This window comes from Myiozetetes cayanensis, unplaced genomic scaffold (assembly GCF_022539395.1).
Source record: "Myiozetetes cayanensis isolate MyiCay16 unplaced genomic scaffold, myiCay2020 scf5-8, whole genome shotgun sequence".
NCBI lineage: Eukaryota > Metazoa > Chordata > Aves > Passeriformes > Tyrannidae > Myiozetetes > Myiozetetes cayanensis.
The window spans coordinates 42,860,802-42,873,597 of NW_026087742.1; the positions used below are offsets into that span (position 1 = coordinate 42,860,802).

The 12,796-nt window shown below is 41.4% G+C and overlaps 1 protein-coding gene and 1 long non-coding RNA gene across 2 annotated transcripts in view; one reads left to right on the plus strand and one right to left on the minus strand.

Annotated features, from left to right (window-relative positions):
* Nucleotides 1-1,747: 1,747 nt before the first annotated feature.
* The window catches only part of ARHGAP20 (Rho GTPase activating protein 20), a 62,428-nt gene continuing 51,379 nt past the window's right edge, over nucleotides 1,748-12,796 (minus strand). Inside the window, 7 exon segments of the mRNA XM_050332403.1 lie at nucleotides 1,748-3,669; nucleotides 3,671-4,740; nucleotides 6,348-6,459; nucleotides 6,917-7,106; nucleotides 8,024-8,133; nucleotides 9,144-9,305; nucleotides 12,244-12,422. Of these exon segments, the coding sequence (XP_050188360.1) occupies nucleotides 3,643-3,669; nucleotides 3,671-4,740; nucleotides 6,348-6,459; nucleotides 6,917-7,106; nucleotides 8,024-8,133; nucleotides 9,144-9,305; nucleotides 12,244-12,422 (1,850 nt within the window). The 3' untranslated portion in view covers nucleotides 1,748-3,642.
* On the plus strand, nucleotides 4,693-9,151 carry LOC126648839 (uncharacterized). Its single transcript, XR_007630900.1, has 4 exons — nucleotides 4,693-4,825; nucleotides 5,192-6,617; nucleotides 6,757-6,878; nucleotides 8,068-9,151. It is a non-coding gene; the product is annotated as an uncharacterized LOC126648839 (long non-coding RNA).

A 12,796-nucleotide genomic window follows, 5' to 3' on the forward strand; every position in this document is an offset into this window, starting at 1 on the left:
AAGAGTTACAAAACTTTATTTTTAATATTACTTGGACCCAAGATCCCATTCCAGCCCACCAGGGTGCCCAGGGGAGGAGAGCAGCTGGGACCCCTGTACATCAAATGTTGGCTTCCCAACAATAACATACCTGAAGCTGCTGCTTACTGCAGTGTTTAGAGTCGCATCTGATACTCTGAAAACATTCACTACAATTCATTTTGAATCTTAACAGCATTTAATTCCTTCACTGAGGCATTGCAGGCAGTGATCTTCTCCATTAGCACTCTTTTTTGTTCTTGTCACAGAACATGCCTCGTGCAGCAGCAGGGTGTATGTCTTGTAAGGTAGAAGTGCATTTTAAATTGTGCTGGTTCTACACCCAACTTGTTCGCCATATATTTAAAGCTGAAAGCACTCCAGCATTAGCTACAGCTCAAAAGCAGACACATAATTTGTTTCACATCGAAGCACACTTGGATATACCCTTACCTCAGACTAGCAGAGATAAATGACTTGCTGGAAGATACCATTTGTAGGACAGAACATTTATTTTGCAGAGACTAGAGATTTTCTAAAGCTTTATTATTGTTGCAATGAATCAATATTTGCTACTTGATGTAATCTTGGCAGCACAGCAATACGCTTTTTACCATTTCAAACAGTGATGCAGAGTAGCTGTTTTATTTCAAGATAGCATCTTTTCTCGTTTGTTTTGAAGGAGGTGCATACGTAGGGCTATTAGGTGACAGGTCTCAAAACGCATATGAAGTATTTTACCTGTGGAAGGTGACTATTACAGATAAGACTCTGCATAGGACTGTTTTCTTTAAAATAGCTGAATGTGAAAGAGAACAAATTGCAGTCAAGTCTTGGAGCCTGCACACAATTATACATGCTGGTACTGTTCTAAGCACATGATGGCTTATTGCATTACATGGGGCTCCACAAATGCAGCTCTGCTTACAACATTTGCAGGATTAGAGCCCAAAATAATAGCCCTCTGATTCTATATTTTCAAGCAAAGGTATTTTCTAACCTTGTTAACAGACTTTCCTCCCTCTTCTTCGTCTGCTGGAGAGTATCCATTCTGTTTCACATAGAGCTAAAAGCCTGTTCTGCTGATAATACTTGGAAGCAGCTTAGTGCACTGGACAGTGTTTACATTTTTCACACATGTGAGTGACTTAGGAGCATCAGCACCATTAGGACAGCATAGTTAAGCACAACAGGATCTGAAACTCCAGTACTGGCCAGTATTAAACTTAGTTGGGGAGGGCTTTTGAAAACAGAAAGCTAAGGAAACCATCTGTGCAATTTCAGAAGCACTGTATGCATGCACACACATTCAGATGTGTTTGGTTTATCCCTGCCATTCTTGCTTTCTCTATAACGCAGCTAATATTAAAGAATAAATCTTGATTTCATCCCATGACTTGCTTCCCCCCCTTTCCTTGCTTCCAACTGTAATATCTATTATGCCAAAAGACCTCTCTTCACCTCCATATTATTAATTGCATCCCATTAGCTGAAAGCACCCTCCTACCTCCAGATGAAGAAAAAAAGGGTAGGAATTCTTGTTTGAATATTGCTACAATTTACAGAATTCCACAGGATGATGGCATGCAGTATGAATTATGCCATCGAAAGCAGAAGAAAAATGCTTCAATCCCTCCTCATGCAAGATTTGCAGTGGCATCACTGGGACTTTTGCTTCAGCAATAGCTTGTAGAACTGACAGATAAAAAAAAATTACACAGAATATAAATTGAATTTATGACATAACAAATAATATTTAATAGATAGCATTGAATGCATACACATCAATACCAGTGCTGTAACAACAAAACAGAACTTGTAAAATTAGCAGCAGTTTTTTGCAAGTACAAAAATACACATTTTATTCAGAACATATATAATAGCAAAATTTAACAGGATATATTATACAAACTCAAAGCATTTAGATAATGCATCACTTTAATATATTACATGACGTATGACAAAGACAGTGAGATCATCGAGTGCACCCTCAGCAATTTTGCAGATGACATGATGCTGAGAGGTGCAGCTGACACAACAGAAGGACGAGATGCCACCCAGAGGGACCTGGACAAGCTCAAGAAGTGGATCCACTGGAATCTCATGAGGTTCAACAAGTCTAAGTGCAAGGTGCTGCAACTTGCCTTGGGTCGGGACAATCCCAGATATGGGTACAGACTGGGAGAAGAACTCCTTGAGAGCAGCCCTATGGAGAAGACCCTGAGGGTGCTGGTGGATGAGAGGCTGGGCATGAGCCAGCAATGTGCACTCTCAGCCCAGAAAGCCAATAGTACCCTGGGCTGCACCAAAAGCAGTGTGGCCAGCAGGGCAAGGGAGGGCATTCTGACCCTCTACTTCACTCTGGTGAGACTCCAACTGGAGTGCTGCATCCAGCTCTGGGGTCCCCAGCACAAGAAAGATGTGGACCAGTTAGAGGGGTCCACAGGAGGGTCACAAAGAACATTAGAGGAAAGGAACACCTCTTCTATGAGGAAATGCTGAGAGTTGGGGTTGTTAAGCCTGGAGAATAGGCAGCTTCAGAAGACCTCACTTCGGCCTTCCAGTACCTCAAGGGGGCTTATAAAAAGGAGGGAGGTTATTTTTTTTTTATATGGGAAGAGAGTGACAGGACAAGGGGCAATGGTTTTAAATTGAAAGAGGGCAGGTTTAGATTGGTAGTTAGGAAAAAATTCTTTCCTGTGAGGGTGGGGAAGCACTGGAACAGGTTGCCCCAGGAAGTTGTGGATGCCCCTTCCCTGTAAGTGTTAAAGGCTGGGTTGGATGGGGCTTTGAGAAACCTGATCCAGTGGAAGGTGTTCCTGCCCATGGCAGTGGGGTTGGAACTAGACAATCTTCAAGGTCCCTTCCAATCCAAACCATTGTGTGATTCTGTGTTTTAGATGCTGCATAATAAAATTACATGTGTTCTGCTTGCAATAATACATAATGCCATTTACAGCAATGTTAAGAAAATATTCACAACTTAAACATGAACAGAACAGCCAACAAAGCACAATAAATGAAACACACAGAGTGGCAGGGTGTTAGTTACAAGCTTCTGCATTTCCCTTTACATATTTTTGAGCTTACTTTTGTCTTTCTTTTACAGTGTGAAAGGAATAACTACACCTATCAAACATACCGCATAAACATACAGAAAACAATACACTTACTCCTTGGAGGACAATGAAGGGAATATTCATCAGTTTCAGAACAGTAGTATAATACCACAGTTGTGGAATCTATGCTGACTTTGCACACTACATCAAAAGCACAAAGGACTGAGACTCACATCTGCAAGGCTCAACACTCGAGTGGTCAAGGGGAGAGGCCCAGCAGGCACCCCACTGCCCTGGCAGGGTCAGAGAACAGGGCACTGGCCTTAGTTACCTCCTGTGCCCCTTCCAGACTTTCAGGAGACTTCTGTTTTCTTGCTTTTCAGAAATTTTTATTATTGTTACAATGTTCTTGCAAAGCTTTATGTCAGAACATTACTCAAACAGTTTCCTAAAAAAAGAAAACCTGTGAGTCTGGGGACTGCTCAATTAAATTTGAACAACCTGGATGTTAAACTTAAAATGAACACACATTAACACCAAAGGCATTTTCTTTATGGTGTTTATTTTACGCATTAATATTCCTCTGCAAAAAAGCTTTGGTCAGTCTCTTTAAACTTTGGATTGCTGCAGTGTTTTTCTAGACGTCCTCTTTGATCATGAACACTGTCCCTTCCTGTGACTTTCAGAGGCAATGGCTGAATTTTAGGCTTAATCGAATAGCCATCAACCCCATCAGTAGGTTTCAGGGGGGCTGGCCTGCTATTGGGCTCCACCAAGCCCCTCTCAGCCACAGTGTCAGTAGGTTGTGGAGATGGTGGCACCTTGGTGTGTGCAACCAAATAGTCACCAGCCACAGCAGCATCAGCATCTTCGTGTTTCTTTAGCAACTGAAAAGTGCTGTCGAAAGGGCAGGAGACTTCACTTAGGGTAAACAGAGTCTGGTCTGAAAACTGCGAGAAAGCACTGTCCAGAGAGCAAATCGACGACACAGATGGAGATGTCCCCGAAGAAGACTGGCTAGAACAGCTAAATCCTGAGCAAATATTTAATCCCTCAGGCGTTGGAGGCAGGAGACTGTGGGACAGGTCTTTCCTTTCAACGTTTTGGTTTGTGTTGTCACTTTTACCAACATTAATCCCCATAATCAAGCTCTGATTGCTAAGTTTTTGCCTTTCCATCTGCAACGACCGAAGCTGACAGAGATAGTCTTCCTCTTCATGAGATAGGACAGCATCACAGCTGGCTTTGCGTGTTGCCTTCTCATGACCATCATCAGTGTGGACGAAACTGGAGGCGAGGAGGGCAACTGCAGGCTCGGAGGAGCGTCTGTATCTCCTCAAAGTTTTGAGGGCACCCGAGGTAGCTGCTGAAGAGAAACCCAGTGCACTGGAGCACAGAGACTCATTCTGTGAGCTTTTTTGTGATGAAAACTTCAGGTGCATGCCAACAGAAAGTGTCAACTGCTTTGATTTGGTCTTGCTTTGGATTTCATCCACCTCTGTCTGCTCCGAATCACCATCACTCAGAGTGAAGACAGACTCTCTGCTCCTGTTATCTTGATCGCGGGTTTTAATCCAGTCACTAGAAGAAGAATCAGCTTCATCATTTGCCTCATTTTCCAGGCTGTCATAGGAAGAGTCATTCTGATGGAGAGAAGCAACATCTGCAAGGACAAACCAAGTGTTAACACATCAGTGACTGAACCACCCTATTGATAAGCAGTTTCCTTTTTTTATGGTTTTTTTTTGGTAAGTATCCTTTACTTTTAGGAGCATTTGCCCTTTAAACATTCTTCAAGAGGAAATACCAATAATTTCAGAAAAAATTACTGTCTAATTTTGAAATGGAAAAGCTCAAGTGAGTGCTAAGTTGCAGTTCAGTCAAGAAATACAAGATAATGGCACAATTAAGGGTTAGGGTTTTTTTTTGTTGTTGTTGTGGTTTCCTTGGTTTGGTTTGTTTTGGTTTTTTTTAAGTGGAGAACTTTAGTAGTAGATAATCTAGCTGTAAACAATTATTTACATACATACATGTATTTAGCTGGTAATTATTGGATTTTTCTTTTCATTATTGAATATTGAAAACAACATTTAACCTTTCTTTCCTTCTTTCAGACAACTGAAGAAAACAGAGCATACTTTGTATTTCCATGGTCTTCCAGAAAATATATTTTTAAGAGCAACACGGTGAAGTTTTAGTCTCAGTTTAAACAGTCACCTCATTTCCACTGAGCAGGGCACACCTGGGTCCTATCCTGGATCTGCGATAATTGGAATTACATTAAATCTCTTTTGCTCCGGGCCAGTCTAAGCTGACTTATCTCACATTTGCAGCAGACACAGTTCACACACGGGCAGTTACCACACCTCAGTGCGTGCCTGAAAACTTGTTCAGCTGCCATAACCTACTGTGGGTCTGAGCAATCAGTCCCAGCACATCCCAGCGCAGCAGATCCCATGCGCTTCACTCCTGGGGGAGGAGGCAAGCCAAATTTCACTGGATTTCATCAAGTCTCACATGGAGCATGAGGAGTGTAGAACAGCCCCACTGAGTCAGTCTGGCATGCCAATGCAAGTGCAATTACCACTTCCAGTATAGGCCAGCTGTGATAAAATCTATTTTACAAAAAATGCTGCTTTAGAAATACTTTTGGGAGAGACACAAAACTCCAGTCAAAATCAATGCTATCACAGAGTTGGAGAGAAAAAGAGCACTAAGAATAATATGGAATGTTCTGTCAACTAGTCTGTCAGACAATTTCAGTCACCAGTTCCACGATTTTTCTGTGCTAGTAGCAAAATCTGGATGTCCCATTGGAATTATGAAGATCTCTCTTTTTTCATAGTGAAGAATAGACTTTCAATCCTAATATAATGGTGTGACATGACAGCTGCATTATAACCATTGTTGATCACTGACTTCACGATATTCTGGAGGCTGAGGCAAAAATTCTAGACTTAAGATGAAGCTTTCTGCAGATTTTTTTCCTTTTTTTTAGTTCATTTCCCCTTCCTCCTTTTTTTTACCATAGTGGCTCAGATGACTGGTACAGGAGCAAGAGATTCTATGTGAGAGCATTCTGTGATATGGCTCAGGTCTTTGGTAAGTTGAATCAGTTTTTATGACCAATACTGTGGGCAGAGGAAAGAGAACGGCACTATCTGGAAACACTGCATGAAAAGGGAACAGCACTCTTCCATGCAGTAGACTGATCTTTTATCTGGGTAAATTTAGCTGTCTTGAGGGGATCGAAACATCAATCTGTATTACCTGAGCTGTTCTCTCTATTACATGTCATCAGTATTTCTCCGAAGAGGGAGGTGATTTCATCTCCAAAAATCCTACAGCAATTCTCAATGAGGAACTGTACCAGACTGGAAATCTGCAACAAAGCAATGGGAGAGAGATGTCTTGTCAGATCTTCTATTATTGCACTCAGGGCAAGCTCACCACACAGATGAAGAACAGGAGCAAACTGTATTCCACGATGGCAGCCAGGAACTACTCCCTCAGTCCCCTGGGCCCAGATAAAATGTCCTGGTATGCATCATTATACACATCTTTTCCATTTCTACTCTGTACTGTTCTGAGGTCACCACAACCACAGAGCTTCTTGATGAGAGAAGCACTTCACTAATACACTGGGTGTTGATTTATGATCTTCCTCCCCTTCTTCCAGGCAGATTATGAGAATGGATAGATGAATGTTTCTGGAGCCCTGATAAGAGGACAAGTCCTGATCTGAAGAGGTATTCTATGTTTTCATGTTTGTAACCAACAGCCTGGTTGAACAGGAAGAAGGTTGGTTTGTTTTTTTACTACATTTAAGTGTCTCTTACCTTTTTTACAAATTCACTTTCTATATCAGGAGTGGAGGAAACAGGAGGCCAGAGCAGGCTAGGTGCAATGCAGATAGCCAGATTAAATGCATTCATCTGGTTCTCTTCAGATCTCATTTCTATACCATGCAGCACTCCAAAGATGTAACGCAGGAGAACAACATTAGCTCTGGGGAGCTGTTCTAATAACCTGAAAACATACACAAATGTAATTCTTCAAGTTAGCGACCATTTTCCATAGATACACACAAGTCAAGGCAATGGAATTACAGAAACAGGGTAACACGGTCCACTAATTAAAGCTGGGAGTGTGTCAAAGAGATGTTCTTGCTCAGCTGCTTTCCCTCACTGTTTTCTGGAACAACAGAAAACACCACAACACATAATTAAAATTATGCTCTGTCGAACTAATGAACCAAGTACAATAAATGCCATGAAACTGTACTTCACCTAAGCTCCCTGATAATTCACTATTCACTTAACCAAAGTGTTCGGCTGTCTCTCCATGTCATCTAGTTGCCTTAAGTATATATGTGTGTAAGTACGTGTGAGGTCAGCTGGTGTACCAAGCTCTGCTTCCCGTGACATAAACTTTGCCTACTTTCTGTTTTATACCATCTGCAAAGGTGGAGGTTTCCCTTGTCACTCTGCTCCAGCATTTACACACAATTCCATCTTGGCTTCAGAATGGTCACTGAAATTTGAGATGAATCAGGGGAAATATATGAGGAACTGATTTCATCTTCCCTTTCATCCAGGACTCCAAAGTTCCCTGCAGGTGGTTTTGGATTTGATATCAGACAGAAATTCAGATCTTGGATGGTGTATTTACAAATAATATAAGTTGGTTTTGTTTTCTTCATGAAAGGATATTTAATTTATTTACTGGTATCCACAAAAGGCAAAAAAGTGGGACAAAAGAGTCAGTAAACTGTTTCATACAGACAATCATTTAAGTACATATATAAGTTTGAATGTTCTGTCATATACACAGATAATTTTAGCATCTATTTTAAAAAAAATAATTGTAAATTGAATATTTGTGATTCTGCATTCTGGGATATACATTTACAGGAAAAGAATGCAGAGAATATAAAGTAACTCTACCTTTGTATGCTTTTTATCTTCTCTTCATTATTTCCTTGATCCAGCACAGAGACCCACTTATCACACAGCTGGGATGACAAAATGCTGCCTGGGATGTTGCGAAGAAAATCCTTGTCAAGAGAAAAGAATAACAAAACACATGAACAGCTGTTCTGGAGCATGTGAGGCAGTAGGAGTAAGACATGCACATAGAAGAGGATGTATCTGTGGGATGGCGCTCGCTGACAAGCATATTGTTACACACAGCAACCAAAACCAGAAGAAAACTATCTGAGATATGGAAGTACTTTAGATTATGCCTAAAATGATTATTTTTCTGCCCTGTCCTTACCCTTTCCTATCAAAATAGAGGTATTTGCAAGCCTCATCTGATATTGCTGAACTAAAAAATCTGCAGTGAGACCAGTTACTTTGTTGTTGTCTTCACTTATCCCTTAACTTCATCTGTAGTCCCTATTTCTTCTCCTAAGATCAAATGCATCCAGACCATAAGCACTCCAAGACATCCCCACCTTCTCTCCCCTATTCAATCTCTTTTGATAATAGAGTACTTATACTAGTCATGAATAGTCATGCTACTCCTCTTTCCTTAATACCTCAACCACTGGGAGGGAAACTGTTGCAGCTTAGGAAGAACTCCCAATCCTAGCTTCCCAAACAAGCTAGGGAAGCTATGATGCTTTTTTGCACAAGGAACACTGGTTTTTATATACAAGATTGTAAGAAAAGATAGTGCATAAAAAAATAATCCAAATATTCATGGCAACACTATAAACTCACCAGGGTCTGTAGTGTAGGGTATTACTGACATGCAAGGAAACAGGTCTGCAAACGTGCCTTTTTAGTATTTCATATGCAGAGATAGAGTATCAGAACCAAGTTGTAACAGAGAACTCAGAAAAACCGGCATGAAAACAAGCTGGCTAGTCCTCTTCCTCATCCTAAGTAAATGGTAAACCCATTGTGAGATTCTCACAATGTTATTGTGCCAGCTCATTCTTCTCAATTCAGTTCACCAGTTCCTCTTTAGGCCTGTCCCTGGAAAAAAGCTCTACTTGCTTGTGCATGGGATCTGTGCTGCTCTCACCCAAAAAGGGAGAAAGGAACATTCTTCACATACCTTAAACAAAGATGCTGTCACAAATATGGATTCACAGGCTAAGTCCACCTCAGAGCCTGAATCAAGCTTCTCCTTGAGCTCTTTGAAGGTTTTTGCACTTCCAGAGCGTCTGAAAATACCCTTGGTGGAAGGGCCTTCTTGGTAAAGGAGGGAAAGCATGTCCTAAAAAATTTAAAAGCAGACAGGATTTCTCATAAATATATTTTATTGTCCAGTGCCATTAAAACGCAGTTTTGCCACTTCTGCCCCATCTGAAAACCTCTGAGTCCTAAAAAAGCTCAGAAATAAAACACAAGTCAAGGCTAACCCTCCAAACCATGCCAAACTGCACAGCAAAGCTGCGATTTGGGGCTCTCATTTTGGAAAATCTCATAAATACTGTGCTACCACTGATGAGCACTAGCTTCCTGCATGATTTTCCAGGACCTGTGCAAGTTTCAGCCAAGCCATTTAAATATATAAACATTGTGGTATGGGAAAAGGAGAGGGGTCTACCTAACTGAAAGCTCTGCATCTGACAGTGGCCTCAGACAGACACAACTTTGCAGGAAGATATGAGACCTTCACTGCTCATCATTGTAGTCAATATCATCGCTGACCAGAGATAGACTTCTGTTCCATTGTTGATGTCTGAAAGAGATTAGATTTTTATCTAAGCTGGAAAGCACTTCTTTAATATCTATCTGCACTTCTTCAGCAGATCAGAGTCAGGTTTTTACTCCCTTTGCTGCTTCTGAGTGGTATTGTACTCTGCAAGCAGCTCAGGGCTGTCACCTTGCCTCACCTCTGAGGCAAGGTGTTCCCTCTTGGGAGGTCACCCAGAGAGGGCTAAAGCTCAGCCTTACAGCTCTCCTAAAGACAATGAGGCTGCAAAGGACTACACAAGTGGGCAGTTTACCACATGAGATACTTAAAAGGAAAGGGAAAATAAGCAGTTTCCTGCCTAGCTTTTAAAATAACAGGAGGGACTTATTTCTTCTGCTAAATAAGAGAGGAAAACAAGCAGAAAAGGAAATGCTGAAACTTCTTCTGAGGTAATATGTTCATGATATTTGCCAGATGCTTAGTTCTCTGCAGTCTCCTGTGGGTCATCTCTCTGACATGCCGGTCACCTCTTGCAGGTCTGCTCCAAGCGATACAGAATTTGTCATGTTTATCTCTTCCAAAGGAGAAATACATGCAGACAGTCTCTGGGATTATGAGTATACACACATAATCTGAGTCTGAGGACCAAGTTATCAAAAGAGATGGCAAGAAAAGGGACACTGGGGAGAGCCCATCACCATAAAACTGAATTACTGAACAGTAATGGCTAAGAAGTGGGGTTTGGGGACTTTCCCAGTCTGGGCTGTAAGGTAGATCTTCCTGATACACAGCAGTGCAAGTAAGTCTAATGGAAACTATTATTTCTAATTTTCCTCTTTAATGTTTCTTTCTCAACTCTTGCAGATGTTGAAGGCCAAGAATTCATGTAAGTGCAGATGCTTTGGAGAAGCGCCTTCATGGCAGCAGGACTCAATGCAGCATTTTCATTTTCTTTGCAGTAATTTAGAGCTTTGCCATCAAAACAGGCTGAGTCCCACACTACAGGATATTAGCACATGAACAAATGCTTTGAAAATATATTTTGAACAAAATATCTACAAGATAAAAATGGGAAGTCCCTGTTAAACTAGCAAACCCAGACAAAATGACATGAATGAAGGTAATGGTGTAACACAATTCGGCGTGGCCATGGCTAAAAGAGAACCCTTCAGCAGTGAAAGCAAGCTCTGAAGCAGATATTAAACATGCCTGCAGCATTCGTCCCTGGTATTTTCCTTCTCTTGCAGGTAAATCCCACACAGTCCCCCAGTATTCCATTCTCCAGAGATGCTGCATGAATTCAGAAGTAAGTTATATTTTGTGGCATAAACACAATGCTTAAGATTCAAAGAATGAAGCCTACCAAGCTATGTTTCTATTCTTAGTAACTCTGGGGATTTTTTCAGATAAAAATTTACTAATATTTATGTTTTGGAGAAATTTCTGATATGCAGCATTGGCTCACCTCTTAAACAGAGAGCATGAGGGAATCAGGTGATCATATTCTTACAGAGTTTATCTCTGGAGGGCTTATTTAAATAATCTAAATGATGAAAATACACACTTTTCCTTTAAAAGAAAACAATAAACCCACACTATTAAAAGACCTGAAAAGTCCTAGTATGATTCACTATTCAGGCAGTGATAAAGCAGCACATCAAGCACAAGCTTTGGAGACAAAACATCTCTTCCTGTAAACTGGTGTAACCCCATTGATTTCAGTGGGGTTCTGGCAACTTCTTCCAGCCAAAAGTCAGGCTATCAAGATGAAGGAGGCTCAATCCCACTCTGTAAATACTTCAACTGCTACATCGACAACAGGGCAGCCCTTAGTCCTGACCAAAAACGCCACATATATGCCTTAATTATGCCTAGGAATGGGTTCTAGGAAAACCTTTTTCATGTTCCTAGACTGGTTTTGAGAGCACCCACAGCACTAGAACTCTCTCAAGACAGAATGAAAAGATGCTTCTGCAGCCTCCACATTCCCACCTGTTTTTGCAGTGGTGTTGTCGGATCAAAAACGAGGACTCAGAGTGCTTGCCTGTCCTGGAATGCCTTCAAGAAAGGCTCTGAAACTGTCTAGTTATGGGCAGGTGGCATTTTTATGCATGCGTGGGCTGTCTATATGGGACAGTAGATGACATATTTATGGATTTGGGGATTTTACAGAGATCTTGGGAGTGGTTTAAAAAGTATGTGTGAACGTGGCATTTATTTACACTGCGTAAGTGAGGATTAGGGAACCGGCCTTACAGCATGGGCTATAAAGAAGGAATAGCCCAGAGCAGCAGACCGATCACATACATTTCTCAAGCTGTTAGTAACTAAGCCTGACCACAGCATATGTTAAAAACTGAAGTTCTTGCTGAGAACCACAAATGAGATTTTCTTCTGGAAGCCTTTCTGGTTTCTCTGCTTGGGTACTTTTAATGTCTCATATACAAACACATTCTCATCTACTACACAAAGAAATTCCACCACTGTAAGACCCAACCCTGAGCCTGGGACTCACCAAGAGGGGTTTGGGCAGGTTGTCATCCTCACAGATGGTTGTTAGCAAGAGGCCAAAGAGCTTCCCGGGAGCAGCAGATGTTGTGGAGAGGGGTGCATTGTCCAAATGAGAGCCTGGGCCACGCCAAAAAGCCCAATTTATGATAGATCTTTTCCTTTTAAATGGCTTTTGGCTTAAGTCTGGGGAAAGAGAAAGGTGTTTATTACAAGAAATGCATTTCAATTCTAGTTCCAGTATTTGGTTTTTGGTGGTTGCTACGGTTTCAAAGGAAAAAATGTAATGAACTCAAACAACTCCTTGGCATACAGCTAAGCCTAATCCACCATGAATATACCTGTGTGTGTATGTGTGCGTGTGGAGAATGTGTTGCCTTACTCATGTCCTGAAGAGGATACAGGATCTGCACTGTGCTGCTGGACTACAGCATCAGCACTTACCACTAAGTGCAGGAGGGCAAACCTCAGCCTGCTGACTTCTATTCACACAGAGCTGGATTCTGCTGTACAACTCATTTTTCACCCACACAAGCAAAACCAAAGACCTTCTTTGGAAA